Source organism: Brachyistius frenatus, unplaced genomic scaffold, assembly GCF_029030835.1.
Source record: "Brachyistius frenatus isolate BFR_SWC_R1_liver_20210118 unplaced genomic scaffold, ASM2903083v1 Contig_22, whole genome shotgun sequence".
Lineage (NCBI taxonomy): Eukaryota > Metazoa > Chordata > Actinopteri > Embiotocidae > Brachyistius > Brachyistius frenatus.
In genome coordinates this window covers 601,278-619,116 of record NW_027210621.1, presented here as the reverse complement: position 1 = coordinate 619,116, position 17,839 = coordinate 601,278, and the positions used below count along the sequence as shown (strand labels likewise).

The 17,839-nt window shown below is 44.8% G+C and overlaps 2 protein-coding genes across 3 annotated transcripts; one reads left to right on the top strand and one right to left on the bottom strand.

Moving 5' to 3' along the window:
- Positions 1-942: 942 nt before the first annotated feature.
- LOC138619959 (mucin-5AC-like) lies at positions 943-9,339 on the bottom strand. The gene is made up of 3 exons (XM_069696797.1): positions 8,912-9,339; positions 6,054-6,368; positions 943-5,685 (listed from the first exon to the last, which is right to left on the bottom strand). Exons 1-3 carry the CDS (start codon positions 8,924-8,926, stop codon positions 2,326-2,328), a joined length of 3,690 nt encoding a protein of 1,229 aa, XP_069552898.1. The 5' UTR covers positions 8,927-9,339; the 3' UTR covers positions 943-2,325.
- A 1,555-nt stretch (positions 9,340-10,894) lies between these two features.
- On the top strand, positions 10,895-16,435 carry LOC138619960 (charged multivesicular body protein 1b-like). Of its 2 annotated transcripts, XM_069696799.1 has the most exons (8): positions 10,895-11,009; positions 11,282-11,379; positions 11,469-11,615; positions 13,665-13,733; positions 13,829-13,936; positions 14,070-14,113; positions 14,443-14,515; positions 15,623-16,435. In XM_069696799.1, exons 1-8 carry the CDS (start codon positions 11,003-11,005, stop codon positions 15,668-15,670), a joined length of 594 nt encoding a protein of 197 aa, XP_069552900.1. In that variant the 5' UTR covers positions 10,895-11,002; the 3' UTR covers positions 15,671-16,435. The 2 variants fall into 2 exon arrangements, with proteins under 2 accessions (XP_069552900.1, XP_069552899.1); XM_069696798.1 differs by having other exon boundaries at positions 10,895-11,379.
- Positions 16,436-17,839: the final 1,404 nt, after the last annotated feature.

Below are 17,839 nucleotides of genomic sequence, written 5' to 3'. Positions count from 1 at the left end.
CTTTTTTCTTTTTGCTTGTTTTCATCTCTCTCCCCCTCGTTTGGTGTGTGGGTCTTCCCTGTCTTCCGTCATGCTCTCTGCGCCCACAGTGCTCCCTGTCTGTGTCTCTATGGAAACCCCGAGTGGACAAGAGTGGCTCAGAGGTCTGTGAGACACTGATATAGACCCTATTAGATCACATGCTCTCTTTCTCTCCCACAGAACCACATGCATGCAACCTTGCGCACATCAGTGCAAGCCCATAGTATGTGTAAATAGGAGGTGCGTCCATGGCGATACGACCTCGCGCTGCAGAGAGACATACCATCTTCCCTTGTGTCCATGACCTGTCAGTGGAGTGGAGTGGGAGGAAACGATAGAGACAATGAGGGAATAAGGAAGGAGCCCTATTGATTCATTACACTATAGGTCTCCTCAATTACTGCGCGGAGAAAAGGACCACCTGATGCAGCCTCTGCATGTATATTCCCAACTGCAGCACACACACTTTGCCCTCCTCCTCTCCTTTCTCCCTTTGCAGTCTCACACCTCACAACCATATTCTCCTCACATTTACACATTGTTGAGCCTGCTGTGTTGCGCAGACCGTGCGTCATCTGGGTCCAAACACATCTGAAGGACAGGTGATTTGCGATAAGAGGCCTCACACAGACAGAATTTCACAGCTTTGGGTCGCTCTCCTGGGCACCATCGTGATTTGACGGTCACGCTTAAGTGGATCATTGCAGAGCGCAATCATGGGGAGGACACGTCGGCTGTCCAGCATGTCATTTCGGGGTGTGTGTGTGTGTGGCGGGAGAGGGGGGGGGAATGCAAAAAAGGCAAGAAAAGTGATATTGGTGTACTTTTTCTCTTTAAAATCAAGGCAGCTGCTTTGAAAAAGAAATTCTCTCACATCTGAAGTTTTGTTGAGTTTCCACTTTATTTTATCAAAATGTACATGAATAAACTACAACAAAGGACTACATTAAAGAAGACGTCAAAATGGGCAGCAATAACAGGGGTCAACAACTGAACACACACCCAACCCAGCCCCAGCCCACCCCATTAACACCCCCAGTGCAGTGAGATAAAGACATGCCAATGATGTCTCACATTGAGGCACTTGATTTCCCTACCGAACCATCTTTGGTCAGAGTTGCTGTTGCTTTGAACTTAGATTGAAACAGGTTTGAGGTGGATCTGAACTTGTTTCATGTCGGTTCACACTCAGAGAGGTCGTATGAGCTGAAATGTAATTACATCACTTCAGACAGATCTGCATCCGCCACGTTTAGAGATGATGACCCAAAGATGGTTATAACCTGACCACCTCCATAGAGTAAACTTTAGCATTGGATAAATGAACACTAGATGACACAATACTTCACATGATTACAGAAAGGACTCCACAAGGGAAAGGAATCAAGCACAACATCTTAACACAATTTTACCTGAAAACAATGTATTGTATTCACACACAATATACTGTAATCAATACACTGTACAGTCTATTCCAAAGGCATTGTTGTTGGCATTTTCTGTAGGAACTAACCAGTCTGTTTACCACTGAGTATTATCTTGGAAAGTCTTGCAAAAATAGATCAATTTTTAACAAATTAAAAGCCTTTGTTTTGACTTTAGGATGTGATCTATTTAGCTACTCATGCATTGACTAACTTTGTGTGCATACAGTATAAACAAGTTTGCTTGTATGTGTTGTGCATGCCTGTGTGTTTTGATGAAAATACTGTACACACTGGTAGACTTTTGCCGCACACCGCCCTTCAGTAAATGAATAACAAAGTTACATTAAACTGTTTAAGAAGCATAGTAGTCACACAGTATTTGGCAGTGAGAGAACAGTCCTAATGTATCCATGCACAATATCAACCACAGGCAAGGTCCACACTCTGAACAAACCCATTAAAACAACACAGTAAGAACATGAAAAGGGTGTACAAGAATTTAAGAACCTGGAAGTGTGTTTACGTGTGTGTGTGTGTGTGTGTGCGCGCGCACGTGAATGTCAACAGCACTGTTGGTTTCCCAGGGAGACCAAAGGCCTGTGACTCATGCAGTGCATACAGCATTTTCTGGAATTTTAACAATATCGGAAGAATGATTATTTTCCCACAAATCCCAGATAATTACATATAATCATGTTAGAACCTTACAGAGTACTCGGGGAGTTTACTGAAAAAACCCACTCAATCCCACCCCACAGGTCTATTATAGACCGAACAGTTCGTGCCTGGATTTATTTCCATTCTCCCGCTCTTTCTTCATGGCCAGCACCATCCCCTTGCTCAGTTGTGTGTTTTGTGTGAGTACGTGTATGTTGTGTTAGACTAGTCCAGTCTGCGGGTGCAGGTGTAAGGGGTAAGGTTGGTAGAGCAGAGTCGATCCCCCCTGGGGTATGTAATAGCTGCAGTAGCTGGGTTCTGCCAGATACGGGGAACTGTGCTCAGCAAGGTAAGGGGCAGGCTGGTAGAAGCACGTCACATGGTCTGTGTTGGGAATAATGTTCTGCTCTCCCAGAACCTTCAGTGCCAGCACCGTGATCATGTTCAGTGTCTGACGCCTCTCGTGTCCCATCAGACACACTGTGCTGTCATCGACCACGCGACGCAGCGTCATCAGGTACTGGTACTTGCTTCTCTCCTCGCCGATGAAGTGGTTCTTCAAGTAGGACAGGATCTTCCTCTGCTGCTCCTGCACGTCAGGGAAATCGATGAAAAAGCGCGAGCACATGTAGCGTTCGAGTGTCTTTATCTGAGTCTCGCTGGCTGGTCGGTAGTCTCTGACCAACAGGTTGCTGTATTTCAACAAGCCACCACCTCGGATCTCCTCAGGGTTCCTGGTTGCGATCAGGCGGTAGCGCAGGTGGTCCATGGCCGCCTCAAAGTCACCGTACATGCTCTCCGCCAGGACTTCCACGGTGGGGACCGAGCCACATACCTGAGGAGCGTCGCACTGTTCAGACATGTCTGTGGTTTCCTTAGGGGCCTCTTTGTTCTCAGGCACAGAGTTGGATGCCTCAACGGCTTTTGGAGGGGCAGATTCCCCTGAGGCTCTAGACTGAGCGGGAGGCCGCACATGTGAGGTGGCGCTAGGGATGGTGATTGGAAAAGAGACGGGCTCAGCAACCGGAGGCAACGATGAGATGTAATCGTGTTCCTCTTTATCCTCCAACTGTAAGAGAGGAATTCCTGGCTGAGGGGAGGACTCTTTAATCTGTTCATCGCTCTCAGTGTTCAGTATCAAAGGCTCCATGTCTGAAGATACCTGAGGTACAAGGTCCTCCGACTCCACCGGCGGAGTGAGGCAGAGGAGGGGAGGGCTGAGGCAGGGGGAAGGGGGGGTGAGACAGAGTGGAGACGGGTTCAGGCTGAGCATAGGTGGGGTGAGGTAAGGAGGTGAGCTGAGGCAGGACGAGGTCGGGCTGAAACTTAAGGGCGGAGAGCTAAAACTGGTAGCGGAGCTAATGGTGCTCAGCATTGTAGATGACAGGCAGTGAGATGGAGGGGTCAGACATGGGGGAGGGCTGAGGCTGGGGGGTGAGGGAGTTAAACAGGGAGTGGGGAGACTGAGCATGGGAGGGGTGAGACAGGCAACAGGAGGGGTGACACAGTGGGAGGAGGCGAGTGAAGTACGTGTGGTCTCTGGTGGACTGACGTTCAGCTGATTCACGTCCATCTTTTTGGTCTGTCGCTCGGTTCTGGTTTCAGCTTCGTCACCGAGCTCAGCGTCTGAGGTATGCTCAGTCTCTTGGGTGTCGGAGCTGGACGTGTCCACGTGTGAGACGACAGAGTCCAGAGGCTCTGACTGTTTGGGTCCAGAGACTGTTTCTTCGGGGGGGTTAAGGTTAGACTGGCCTTGCTCATCAGAAGACACTTCTGTCGTTGGGGCCTCTTTTAGGCTCTGCATTGTTTCACTTGAGTCCTCTGTGATTGGCTGAGGGGATGATGGGTCTTGAGGTAAATCAGACATAGGATCCACATCAGAGGTGGAGATAATATCAGGGGCTGGGTCAGGAACTGAGGTAAGGTCCAGGTTTGAGGGCAGGTCATTGGAAGGATCGGGTTCAGGCCCAGAATTAGTTTTCACAGGACTGGTCGGTGGGGTAGTTGTTGGGGGGGCACCGGGAGCCATTTGCTTTGGGATAAAGGCCGTCTCAGATTCAGGGTTTGGATCTAACTCGCTTTCAGAGACCGGGCTGGGGTAAGGATTGGGCGTAACCTTCCTGCACATCCTCCGAGGGGGTTTGGGAGACGAGTGTTTGAGCACCACCATGTGAGACAGTCTCTCCGAGGCCTTACAAGAGGGAGGAGAGGAGGTCTTTTTGTCGGAAACAAGGCTGGGCGGTGCAGGTGAGATATCCTGAGTATCTGGAGGGTTGAGGCCATCAAGTGTGTCCGGTGTATTTTCTGAGTTCTCTGTGTGCTGTGTGCTGTGAATCTCCGGTGTATCCTGTGTGCCAGCTGGCTGCGTGTCGCAAAGTGGAAGAGTGGAAGAGGTGGAGCAGGAGCGATCGATACCCTGTGTGTCTCCTACATGTTCTGCTGCTGATGGTAAAATCTCGTCTGTGATTTCCGCCGTCTCCGTGTCATTTTTCCTCTCTGCTTGCGTCTCCTCACTGCTCTCAGCTTCTGATTCCCTTTCATCGTCTGACTGCGTCTCTATCTTTGCATGTGAAGATGTGCTAATATCTGGAGCGGACACGTGTTGAGTTTTATCTTCCTCGTTGCTTCTCTGATCCTCTCTGAAACACTTAGATAAGTTTGTTTTATCCGTTTGCTCCGTGCTGTGAAGTTCTTCTGCCGGCTTTCGACACTCTGCTTGGGTTTCGTTTGTGGTTTTTGGCGTCTCCGACTGCCCCATCTGCTCTGTGAGTTCCTCCTGATCATCAGGGGGTTTCGCGTGGTTTGCCAGTTCTTTCTGAACAGAGAGTTCCTCGTGGTTTGAATGTGCTAGCTGTTGGTCGTCGCACTTCTTCGTTTGCTCTAACTGTTCTACCTTTGTTGAGCATTTAGTTTCGGCCAAGAGCTCTGACTCGTGTCTGAGTTCAGTCTGAGCTGGTGGTTCAGCCTTCTCGGAGGTTTCTTTCTTTTCTGACAAACTGTTTAGAGATGTCTGGTCTGTCTCACTCAGGCTTCCTCTTTGCTCTGACACTTCTTTCAGCTCTGCAGGTGTTTTCTCTTTGCTGTCCTTTTCCAGTGTGGAGTGTTTCGTCTGGTTTGAATGTTTGGTTTGTTGTGAGAATTCTGTCTGAGACTCCTTTTCATGCACCTCGTCTCTCTGTTGTGTCCGGCTGATCTGAGCCCCTTCTAAGATTCTACCTGTGGACTTCTCTGTTTCTGGAGCAGCGGTCTGACTCTCCGCAGGCTGGTCCTTAACATCAACAGTGTTCACTTTGTGCTGTGAGTCCTGCTGGATGTAGGACTCCAGGAGACGGTCCAGAATGATCTGAAAGGAGTCGACGCTGAACTCAAACTGCCGCCTCAGCGTGCTCACAAACTTGAGCTCCAGGTTTTTGCCGCTGTTGTTGGAGAGGGAGATGAGGCTCCAGCGGTCGTGTTCATTGAAGACTTTGACCATTTTCTGGACGTAGGCCTCCTTCATTGTGGCGCTGCTGATCCGCTCCCTGTTGACCCCGGCGGGCAGGCAGTCCAGCAAGCAGCCCAGCACGGACTCTTTGATCACCTGGGAGGACAAGAGGTCAACAACATGACAGCTACAACTAATGACTGCAATCTGAGCGCAATTTTGCTCGTACGATTAAAGTGAATATTGTGACGCTTTTGTCGTTTAGTTTACTGCATAATGCAGTAAAGATATTCAAACCAGCAGTATTGATTCAGCCTTACTGTTAAACTTTGTGCAATTAAATGATGGTTAGAATGGAAATAATATGATCAATATAGAAGGATCAATACTACAACCCACCAGAGACAGTACATATTGAGTGATGTGCTTAAGGATAATATATGAAGGCTGGTCAATGCAGGAAACTGAATCCCAATGTTCAACTCTTATAACAATGAAGTGACTTAGAAGAACAGTAATCGCACCTGGAACTCCTCTTGACTGGGCAGCTCCACTCCAAAGATGATGTCCAAGTCCTTGTAGCTCGTACCGTTGTCTCGGACGAGGACGTGGCTGGCTGTGGAGCCGTTCAGCCGCACATCTCTGACTGTGATGCCCTGCTTCTGCAGCCTTGCCCGCACAGCTATGATGATGTCGCGAGGACGCAGCTCCAGCGTGGGAAAGTTTCCGCGGCCGTGGATTGGAACCACCTCCGAAAGAACCTGATGGAGAACCTCCACCTGCTCGGCATTCAGGCTGTGAAACCGCTGACTGGATTTCCTTTCAGACATGCTGCTGCTCTGAAGGGAGGGAAGGAGGAGGACAATGAGTTTATCACAACTCCTCAACAAAATGTGCTATGTCTTTAACTCTCTTGCTCTCTCCGTTTCTCTCTCTCACACACACACACACACACACACACACACACACACACACACACACACACACACACACACACACACACACACACACACACACACACACACACACACACACACACACACACACACACACACTTAGCACTCAGTCACACTCATATGAACACTCCCTGCCAGTCTGCTGTCTGCAAGTCACAGCTTGGCTGACAGCTTTTCCACAATGCTAATGTAACTGCTGTGTTGACAAGCTGACACATGGACCGAACCACATAGATGTTCTTTGCATAAATATTTTTCCACTGCTCAACCAAATCACAACAAATTGTGGGAAAGGGTTTGACTGTGAAGTCTGAAACTCATTCTAGTATTTGAAAAAACAAACAACTGATACCACATAAATTTGTCACTCAGTAGTTTCAGTTTTACACTCAGTAAGACACAATACCTGGATCAGGATCCAGTTGAGTTCTTTTTAAAACATTATAGAAAACAATGAAAAATGTACTTATACTCAATGATGTTGTAAGGTGATAATAATAATTATAATAATAATAATAAGACATGTAAGGACAAGTTAAATCTTTGTTTATTGATTGTTTCCACCAGAGGAGCAAGGGTTAAGCTGAATGAGTCATCACCACCAGACTGCATTAATCACACCAACGTCACTAATTAAAGACACACATCTGTTTTTGTGTCCGTGTGTGCAGCACATGATGTGTGTACAAACAATAACTCTTTCACACATTCATGGCAGAGCACACAAGCTTTTATGTAAAGCCACTGAAAACTATAACACAAATTGGAGCAAAGTGGAATTTAATATCGGCCAATTATTTTTTGTTTGGCTTTCACATGTGCAGTCCTCCTGGCAGTTACACACACACACACACACACACACACACACACACACACACACACACACACACACACACACACACACACACACACACACACACACACACACACACACACACACACACACACAACCTCTGCATCAATTAATCTCTACTAACTAGACACATTTTTCAATAAGCAACACAATATTTGCCGAACCAAGTCCTTCCAAAGAGTCTTTGTAATGTGATGTGTGATTGTGGGCACCCGTCAAAGTGTTTCAGGGAGTGAGTGCTCATGTTTGAGTGTGCAACTGTGGTTCATAGCAGCCCATTATGATCTATTGTTTGCTTTAATCAATAGTTGTCACTCAGTGCTGCGGCTGAATGCTGCTGATTGCTATGATTTGTCAATACTAGCAGGCAAAACATGGGGATACTAATGAGCGGTAATGGGATGCTTTCTGGTATCAGTTTTTCAGACATCAGAGGGCTACAGTCTGAAACAACAACAATCTATTGGAGGAATCTTCTAATCCTTGTTGCACGCATTTCAACAAAGCAGCACTACGCTCTATAGCATATGTACAACTACAAAGGGCAACCTTACATCTGCTGAAAAAAAATACAACGGAGTATGCTTACCAGAAAATAAAAGAAGTTGAGTCTGAGAACACAGAGTTCCTAAAAGACAGTTGTGGATGAGGCATCTGCCCGTGTCCCACTTTAACAAGGTGAACTTCACGTTGCAAAACAATCATACATCCAGAGGCGTTAAATACAGCTCCAGATGTTGACACGGATCGCAGTGAAACAATATGTAGTGGAGGCAGAGAGGCACTGCGGGACTGTTTTCCAGCTGGCCCCTGTATCTCCCCCTCCCCTTTCGCACTCTTCTGCAAACTTGCAGCCTGAGTGACTCATCCAGGCGTATCGGCTCAGCTCGCACATAATCTATGGCCACTGAAAAGCCAACAAATCAGAGGCTCTCCCATACGCTGGACTACATGAAAAACAAGCACAAACAATAATGTCCTGTAAACTGCATTTTGCTGTCCTGGGTCTAAAATCGGTGAAGTGAAAGACAGGAAAACAAACAATTCTGTTGTGTATGTAAAACAAAAAAACTGTAGATATAGAGCAGCTCTTTGTGTCCCTGACTTTTTTATTATTATTATTATTATTATACAGCATACTTATATGTACAGTATATCCTTATCCCAATTCATTTCTTATGTTGGCATGCAAAATGTAATTGCAATATCTAGTGAGCAGAAATAAACTAAGTCTACATAGCCTATTTTGTTTCCTAAATGCTACTGTATAAATTGATCAGGACATTCTGAAAAATAAGGGAAGTTTTCCTAGTTAGTAACCGCCAGCTGGATGTCACCTCGGGCTCTTGTACAGTTTTACTGTCCAGAATTTCCTGGAAACGATCCAGAGTCCTGCTGGTTTTCACTCTAATCACCACATCACGCACTTACTTACACCTCAGGTGCCCGCTGGAGGCAATAAACCGCATTTAAGTTTCTGGCAGGATAAAAGGGCAGCAGTACTTCTGAGTACCAGGATTAAAAAACAAAACAAACAAACAAAAAACAACTTCCCAGACCTTAAGGGTCTTACCTGTTGCTGTGGCATTTGGGGGAGCGACTGGCTCCTCGGATTTCAGCGGAATTCAACCTCGAGTATCCACCGAGCTTGCAGGTCCGGAGAGTTTGCGTGTCTTGTGCGTGGGTTTGTTTTTCTTTTGAAGTCCCACTCCGGTTAGACTCGGTGCTGATGCGCCTCCGTCCCGACTTACAGAGCATACAATGCTACAAGCTGTGCGCGAGTTCATTCGGGCGCTGTCCAGGAGGCGCGTGGTGCTGAAATGAAGAATGAAGCGAGTCCTCGCGCTCTTGTTTTCTCCTCCGGCCGCCCGGAGCGTAACGCAGTTTCCATAGCGACCTGCCGTCATTCAGTTATGACTGGGGAGTGTGCGTGTGCGTGTGTGTGTGTGCGCGCGCGCGCGCGTGTGTGTCCTCACAACAATGATGGTGGAGTTGCGAGTTGTCTCGGTGGGAACAAGTGTCAGGGATAATTCGGGTTTGTGTGACAGTCCCATGGTGAGACAAATAAAAGTTTAGAACTGGAGCAAAATCCAAGACCTGAGCTGCATGAAGGACGTCTTGAAACTCGGAAAGTCATTCCGTCTGCTCTGGTGGGTTTGGTCGTGGCTTTAACTGCCACCACGTCGCCTCAGATGTCCCCTGTCCCCCCCCCCCGTGGCTGGGCTGTCTGTTGAGGACCACAGAGGACTCTGCTGACACACAGCTTGTTGACCTGCGTGATGGTTTTAGAGAACATTTGTTTGAAAACACGTCTCGTGCTCTTTCCTCTCCCTCACGCATATATCGTGATATCCGGTGCGATGTGTCCATACAGTGTCAGCAGAGACAGTATGAGTCATCCGTGATGCTCCCTCCCCCTGACCCAGCTGTTAACCCCCCCCCCCCCCCAAAAAAAAAAAAAACCTCTTCGTGCACACACACACACACACACACACACACACACACACACACACACACACACACACACACACACACACACACACACACACACACACGGGGACCTTTTTCTTTCTGGATAACCGATCATCCTTTTCCACCTCATGTTGCAATTTCTTGTTTCATCTCTTCAACACCAAACTATCCTGAAATTCTCCGTGTGATCGTGTCTGTAACTCAGACCAGCCTCCCCTTCTCTAAACTCTGCAAAACAACAACAACAACAACAACAACAACAACAAACGGTTACAGATGTTGCATAGCCTAATATATCTCAAATAAAGTGAAAGAAACATCAGAGAAAGCGTTCAGGCAAACACCGCGTGGCTCTGTAGGAAAGGTCACTTTACTCCTTCACGCACAATAAAAGGCACAAATGACGTCACCAGACGTGTACCACAACCCACCGGTACCGGGTACAAACTATTTTTAGCCTGGATGGAACTTGTCTGCTTTGGACACGCGCGCCTGTCCACTTCTCGAACGGTCGTGACGTAGAAGGCGCGAGCACGCCGTGCTTAGATCGTGACCGCGTGCGTGACGACGATGAAAGGGAGCCAGCAGCGTCAGCGAGCGGAATCAAAGAAAAACACCAGGTGAGATCATTCACGCGTCGTTTTCCAGTCTCAGTGTGTAGGCCCAGACCACGTTACACCGTAATAATGGCGCTCATTAACCAATAGGGAAAACAAAACAGTCCACATATGACCCTGTATGGCTACAGTGGGATATGATATCATATATTACCCGGCAGACGGGACGTGTAATCCAAAATCACCCAAATGATGAAGGAAATCAGTGAATGGTGAGCACTGCCGCCAACGCTGCTGTTCTGCGCATGCGTGGTGTGAGAAAGACCGATTTTCTCCACTTTACCACCGTCGTTTCGACGCCTTAATAAATAAATAAATAAACAGCTTTTTCCGAATGGAAAACGGACAGGCTATTTCACATTTACAGTGATTTTGACAGCAAGAGAAATGTGACGCTGTAACTCTTCGGAGCAAAGGCGGAAGTACGCACAAGGGTAGCCTCTTGCGTCACTACATTGGCGAATACAGCCACGAAAAATCAAAACAAACTGAGGAAATAAGCGAGTGGCTGGATGCTACTTTGTATTTGTACATAAACAAACTGAGTATTTCCTCGGAAAGAGACCTTCAACAACATGGAGAGTATCCTTTCACGAGTAGTTGAACGTCCTCTGCGGTAGTTACGTTTGCCTGGCAGCAGCTGCAGCTCGTCGTGGTGTCACCAGCTCACCATGCTGGTAACTTCTGCCCAGTCACTGTGTGATCAAGGAAACACGAGGACAGGTTACATTTTTACTAGTTTTGAAAACACTGCACTGCCTTGGGTTAAATTAGCTGGTGCATCAGTATTTATTCAGTATGATTTGAATACATAACGAATATGAACATAAATCAGCCCTTGACCAGTTTTGCAGAACACTTGTTCAACCTCAAGTTTGCTGCCAAGGAGCTGCAACGCAACTCGAAGAAATGTGACAAAGAGGAAAAGGCAGAAAAAAACAAAGTGAAGCAGGTTGGGCTTGTTGAATATTAGATCTATTCGACAGCAGAAAGGTTCGCTGCAGTCTGTACTGTATGTGTATGTGCTTCTCTGTTTTTCAGGCTATCCAGAAAGGCAATATGGAGGCAGCCAGGATCCATGCAGAGAACGGCATCCGTCAGAAGCATCAGTCCATCAACTTCCTGAGGATGAGCGCCCGCGTGGATGCTGTGGCTTCGAGGGTCCAGACTGCTGTCACTATGAACCAGGTCAGGATTGCAGGTTACTGGTTTGTAGAAAGCTTGATTTGCTTTCCAGCGTTATGTAAAAAAGTGAAAAACACACTTAACCTTTTTACAGCAATCACACATCCATTCATTTCCCCTTGTTGAAAAAATGTCCCCTTGTGGGATTAATAAAGTATCTATCTATCTATCTATCTATCTATCTATCTATCTATCTATCTATCTATCTATCTATCTATCTATCTATCTGTCTGTCTGTCTGTCTGTCTGTCTGTCTGTCTGTCTAATCATAAAGATGACACAGGAGTTTCCCTACAGTTATGAAGCCTTTAGGTGCAGCACCCAAGTGTTTTTTCACAGCACCTTAGCCACTATAGATTCACTATTAGCTTTCTTTTACCAGTGTTTGGTGATTATTATTTTTTATGCCAGACAGTTTGTCCAAAATTACATGTAAATGTACAGTTTTTAGTCAAGTAACGTTCACCACCCCCACTGCTACCTCAGCACCAAAGCCCCCCAGAAACCCTGTGATAGGTCATCATCAGGTTTCCTATCTTAATTGCAGTTTACACATTATATCACCAGCTGCTCAACAGTGGAACTTCTTTTGATTTAATGTTTTGGCCATTATTTGTCCGAATTTGATTATGATATCAGAAACATGAATGGAAATGTGGACAGGAAAAGAGCATCAAAGGTCCACAGATGGATTCATCGTGGGGGTCATTGCACTGCATGGTCAGGGTCCATCGCTGTAATTTCTAAAACGGCAGACCGAGCAGTCAGTTAACCCAGTTAACTCCTGTGTAAACATCACAGAATGACTCCCTGTATTCCCTGTTATAGATGTAGAAATCACATTTTACCTGTCAGTGGTTATACTGATATGAACACGTGAAAACTCTTTACATTCATATTCACATAGATTTGGCTGTTCCCTCCACAGTACATCCGTTTCCATCTGTTCCTGTAACGCTGCATTTTCTTCTGTCGCACCCTCACCGCATCCATAAATTCCTCTTGGACTTTCCTCTTTTCCTCTTGCCTGGCAGCTCCATCTTCAGCGTCCCTCTGCCGATATATACCCAGCATCCCTCCTACGCACTTGTCCAAATAATTTCAATCTCACGTCTCTCACTTTGCCTCCAAACCTGAGCTGTCCCTCTCATATTCTCGTACCTCATCCTGTCCATCTTCACAGTTTGTTGTCGTTTACACTGCCTCCAAACCTAGTTGGTCTCACAGCCATCTTGTAAACTTTCTCTTTCACTCTTGGGAGTGTTTACAAGAATTATCTCTAATGTATCGTGTTTATTGTAATGTACTTCTACATTTTATCTGAACAAAATTCCATTATCGTACACACAATGGTAATACAAAAATCGTATTAGATTTGGGGTTGCTTGTTTACCACAAACGTTACTGTGCATGTGTTCATGTTAAAAACAACATCTTATTTCAGAAGAAGACCCACAGAGTGAAACCACTTCAGAGTCAGCAAAACTGGCAAACATACAGGCAAACAAAAAGACACCAATTACATCATGTCATTAGATGTTCCTCAGACCTCATGCTGTTACCTTCCTTCTCTTTGGAGAGTGACAGCCTCTTCGAAAGTGCTTTAATTCAAAGTTTACTGAAGGAAAGGCATCGTTTCATAGATCAGAACTCAATAATGTTTGTGAAAATGGGAGCAGAATGTGAGATTGTACATCTCAGCACTGGTGTATGTTGCTCGCTGTCTGATGAAACATTTAAGCCATGGCATTAATAATAAACCCATTTAACATAGTTACTTCAGCTAACGGTGGGTTGGTTTTGACAAGTTTCCTTCTTAATCAGCATCATCCTTAAACTATTAGGAAAGCTTCTACGATGAGAGGTAGTCATGACAAAGTGTCTTGTTAAAAAGTGACACCTAGTGGAGAGATCAGGATACAGCACTTTAAACTGTGTCACGTCAACAGCCATCTCACTGATGCTGCTTTCTGGATCAGAGCAGATTAAAACAGTAAACAGTGAGAAGACCACAGCAGCCTTAACACTTTAAGTCATGTTCTTTTTATTCAGGTATCCAAATCCATGTCGGGGGTGGTCAAGTCTATGGATGCTACGCTGAAAAGCATGAATTTAGAGAAGGTAAAAAGTTAATCCGTACACACTGCGCGACATATAAACAATTTTTAAACAAAATATGTCCATTAAGGATTGTTCGTATATGTTTTTCTGCACAGATCTCTGCATTGATGGACAAGTTTGAAAATCAATTTGAGACCCTCGACGTGCAGACAGCTCAGATGGAAGACACGATGGGCAACACTACAACTCTGACAACACCTCAGGTAACAAACAGCATTTTCTCCCAATCAGGAGAAACGCCGGTGTTTTTTTTTTCTGCTTGTTGCTTGAGTAATCATTTTAAAAAGCCCTCAAAATATATTGTCTTTAATCCATATTTGCTGGTGGTGTCCCTAGAGTGAAGTGGATATGCTGCTGCATGAGATGGCTGATGAAGCAGGGTAAGATAAATAACAATAATGACAACAAAATCATTATTATAGTACACAAAAAAAACATGCTGTGCCATACTTGTTGAAATAGAAAGATAAAATAGGCACTTAAAAAGAGATTATATTTAATCTTTATTTGATTTACTTTCATTTAAAACCGAGGATCGCATCTCTGTAACTGTTTACCAGACTGCCTTTTATTACAAAAAGGCCATTAACATTGATAATTGGATTTTAAATAAGCTGCTTGTGAGCTCAGAGTGTTGTTATTCTTCTGTTGAGATGAACACGAGTTTTGATGAAACTACTTCGTGTCTTCCCTTCATTTGTTTTTTTAGGTTGGATCTGAACCTGGAGCTTCCTCCAGGCCAAATTGCCTCACTGGCTTCGTCTGTGGCATCAACAGAGCAGGTAACACACACACTCTTATCATTGTGCAATCACACTGTCAGGTGTTTTACATCCCAGAACAGAATCGGCCCATTATCTTTAGCGTCTCACATGAACATGTATCGCCCACACCAACTTTAAAGTCATGGTTGACTGACTCACCTCCTGAACAGCTGAAAAGTGTCTCCTTAACATTTTTACTGTGGAAGAGTAGCCGAGGTCAGCTTGATTTATGTACAGTTTGTAGATTCTGACGGTTTCAAGAGCTCCTTCACCAACAAATGCCTTTTTTTTTGTAATCAGACTTCAGACATTTACTAATCCGGGAAGGATTTTCTATGATTTTAGTCAGTAATCCTTTATTGAAAGAAGGAAGTCTGTGGAGTTTTGAAACGCAGATGTTTTGTAAGCTCACTCATATCATAGATTTAATTATTCTTTTGTGTATATTTTGATCATCAGGACAAAAAAAATATTCATATACTGTCTGGACTATCCTTTCAGTGATGGGGAGTAACTACTTACATAATGTTGTGTTTAAATTACAAAATAAACATACCTGTAATGAGAAAAAGTATTTCATTAAATTACAGTTACTTTTTAAAATGTTGGTGATTACAAATGAGTTACATCCAAATAAATATTTGTTTTGTAAAAAGCTTGTATGTAGAATATAATATTCATTTAGTTGCTTTGCATCTTTTTGCTGCACAGGAATGTCTTCTGTCTTCATCCTGACGGGCTCCATTCATTTGACAGTGTGTTTGAATTGATAAATAATGTCTCATTGTGATGAGTCGAGTGCTTTCAAATCAAAACATTTCAGTCTTTAGTTCAGTTTATATTGAAGAACTCTGACTCCATGTTTGACAGTAATCAGTGCCGAGTCCTGTTGTGAGGTTTACACTGCTGAGTTTAAATTTATTTTTAGGATTGTATTGCCCAGTTTAAAATATACATAATATATTATTAACAGGCTAACTGCTAATCTGTAACTTATTGCATTTTAAAAAAATAACCTTCCCAACACTGCTGACGAAGAGACCAAATCCTTCTATTCTAATTCTACTTTCGGTTGGACATCCCCTTCATTCATCCACCTTTCTTGTCTTTTCTGTTGTCACCCAGGACGAGCTCTCTCAGAGGCTGTCCAGGCTGCGAGACCAAGTGTCATAGTGACGCTGAGGAGAAAAGAAGAGAGGAGACACAGGGAGGGAAAAGAGGGAAATACTTTTTTTTTTTTTTTTTTTTTTTTTAAGGTGCAAAAAGAAAATGTGCCCGCAAAGCTGCGTCCCCTCTGTGCTCTGGGTTTGTTTTCGTGAGAGAAACACAAGGAAACTTGTCGCAGCAGAAAAGGGCTGAAAAAAAATCACGTTAGCAGTCCTGCTTCTAACTGCATCGCTACTTAATAATGTTGATTTAACTCTTTATTATTTAGAAGCTCAGCAATACGACACTACAACTGCTGATGTGTTTATTTACAGACTAATTGTGTATTGTGTGCAGCTAATACCTCAGTCCAAACTGGTTTTGCAGAATATATAAAATGCAAAGAACAATATATTTATGTATTTATTTATTTGTGTAATTATTTATTTATATACTGACTGACTGGATATTGATAAGGGCATGCCATGCTAACTGTGTTGTCGTTCCTGCATGACTGAGGATGCGGAGACTTGTGGTATCTCTGTTATGCTTCCAGTTTTGGCTGCACTGTTGGAACACAAAGTTATTTATTATTTTTTGTATATATTTTACCCAAAGTATTATTGTAATTTAGTTATTTTATTCAATTTATTTGATTTTGATTAGTATTGAGTATTCTTTGGCGATGGCTGGAATATTATTGACTTTCTTCGCGTAGCAGTAACCACTTTCAGGCCTCACCACACACTTGTATGCACAGACAGAAAGCCATTAAAAGAGTTTATAATTCGTGTTTGTGAGACTTTTTCCATGTAATTTTGCAGTTGGTTGAAGTATGCACCTCGCTACACGCCTGTCTGTCCCTCCACTTTTCATTTGACCCCCTCCGCTAGTCTCTCCTCCAACAGAGAACAGATGAGAGGTCAAAGGTGTCACCTGTAGAGGAAGCGGTCTTCTGCAGCTCGCATGCCAGGGCCTCATTACACACGCACACACGCACACGCACACACACACACACACACACACACACACACACACACACACACACACACACACACACACACACACACACACACACACACACACACACACACACACACACACACACACGCACAGTTCAGCGTGTCCCGGGGGGGATGCACATCTCAGCTGGGAGCCATTACAGGTGCCGCCAAGCACACACATATTTCTATACATGAACACACTGGGAGCCGTGTAGCTGATGGGAGTTCTCCGGAGTGACACTCGGCCACCTCTGACCCTTTTTGTGTCCTTCCCAATCATCATCAGCACACACTTAACTACATCCACAATCATCATCACTGCCCCCAGACTGACACAAGTCTCTATTTTTTGCCTATTACCGGACGCTTTGATGAGTACGATGTCTGCAGTGTGTTGGAGCACGCACACGCTTCTTTAAGTCCTCGGTTGTTCCTTTTCGTGCTGACCCCAGCGATCCAACAGCTGTCAGTCATTTCTGCCTCCAGTTAAATCATCTGAAATTAAAATTCCATGTGTCTTTGCTGTAAGAGCCACGAAATCCGTTTGATACATTCTTTTACAATATTTTTAACCTTCACTGGCGACTTCTTCTCTTTCAACATGATTAAAGCTGGGGGAGTCTGTCATGGCCTATTTTTCTCTCTGCTGTGTTGCATCCAAACATGTGCAGGGATGCTTCCACCAGATGTGCAGGCGATGGCTCCTGTGTGAGTAACGCTGTGGGGGAAACCTGTGTTTGTGTCTGTGTGTGTGTGTCAGGTGTTGATACCTAGTCGCTCTCCCCTCCAGCGCCGTCATCACCCCTTTGTCCCGGTTCCTTGAGGAGTGGTACTTGCTGACAGGCCGGGATCCGGTGGGCCGGTGGGCCGGTGGGCCGGTGGTCCTGTCCCCGTGGCCGGCCAGTCTGCTTCTGCTCCGAGCTGCACACGCTGGCTCAGTGGAAAAGCTCTAATTACATTAAGAGGGATAGGTTGGACCTCCATGTGAAACACACACAGGATATGAAACGGTATGTTCAGACACTTATGAGTTGGGGTTTAGTAGGGAAAGAAACATTAAAGCTAAATCCCAAACTTTTATCTTGAGAATGCAATTTGAGGTAACATGAATTTATGGGTTCATAACTTCTGAAAAAGTTCCGAATAATCTCCAAGAAGTCTCCTGGAACTATTTAATATGGAACTTTTCTGA

Bases quoted from the DNA above. Each gene is read 5' to 3' on its own strand.
- LOC138619959 (XM_069696797.1), bottom strand. The intron at 5,686-6,053 runs GTGCGATTACTG...TTGTCCTCCCAG, and splicing joins CCAGTCAAGAGGAGTTCCAG to GTGATCAAAGAGTCCGTGCT.
- LOC138619960 (XM_069696798.1), top strand. From the start codon at position 11,248: ATGAACATAAATCAGCCCTTGACCAGTTTTGCAGAACACTTGTTCAAC. The intron at 11,380-11,468 runs GTTGGGCTTGTT...TCTGTTTTTCAG, and splicing joins AAAAAAACAAAGTGAAGCAG to GCTATCCAGAAAGGCAATAT. The intron at 14,516-15,622 runs GTAACACACACA...GTTGTCACCCAG, and splicing joins CTGTGGCATCAACAGAGCAG to GACGAGCTCTCTCAGAGGCT.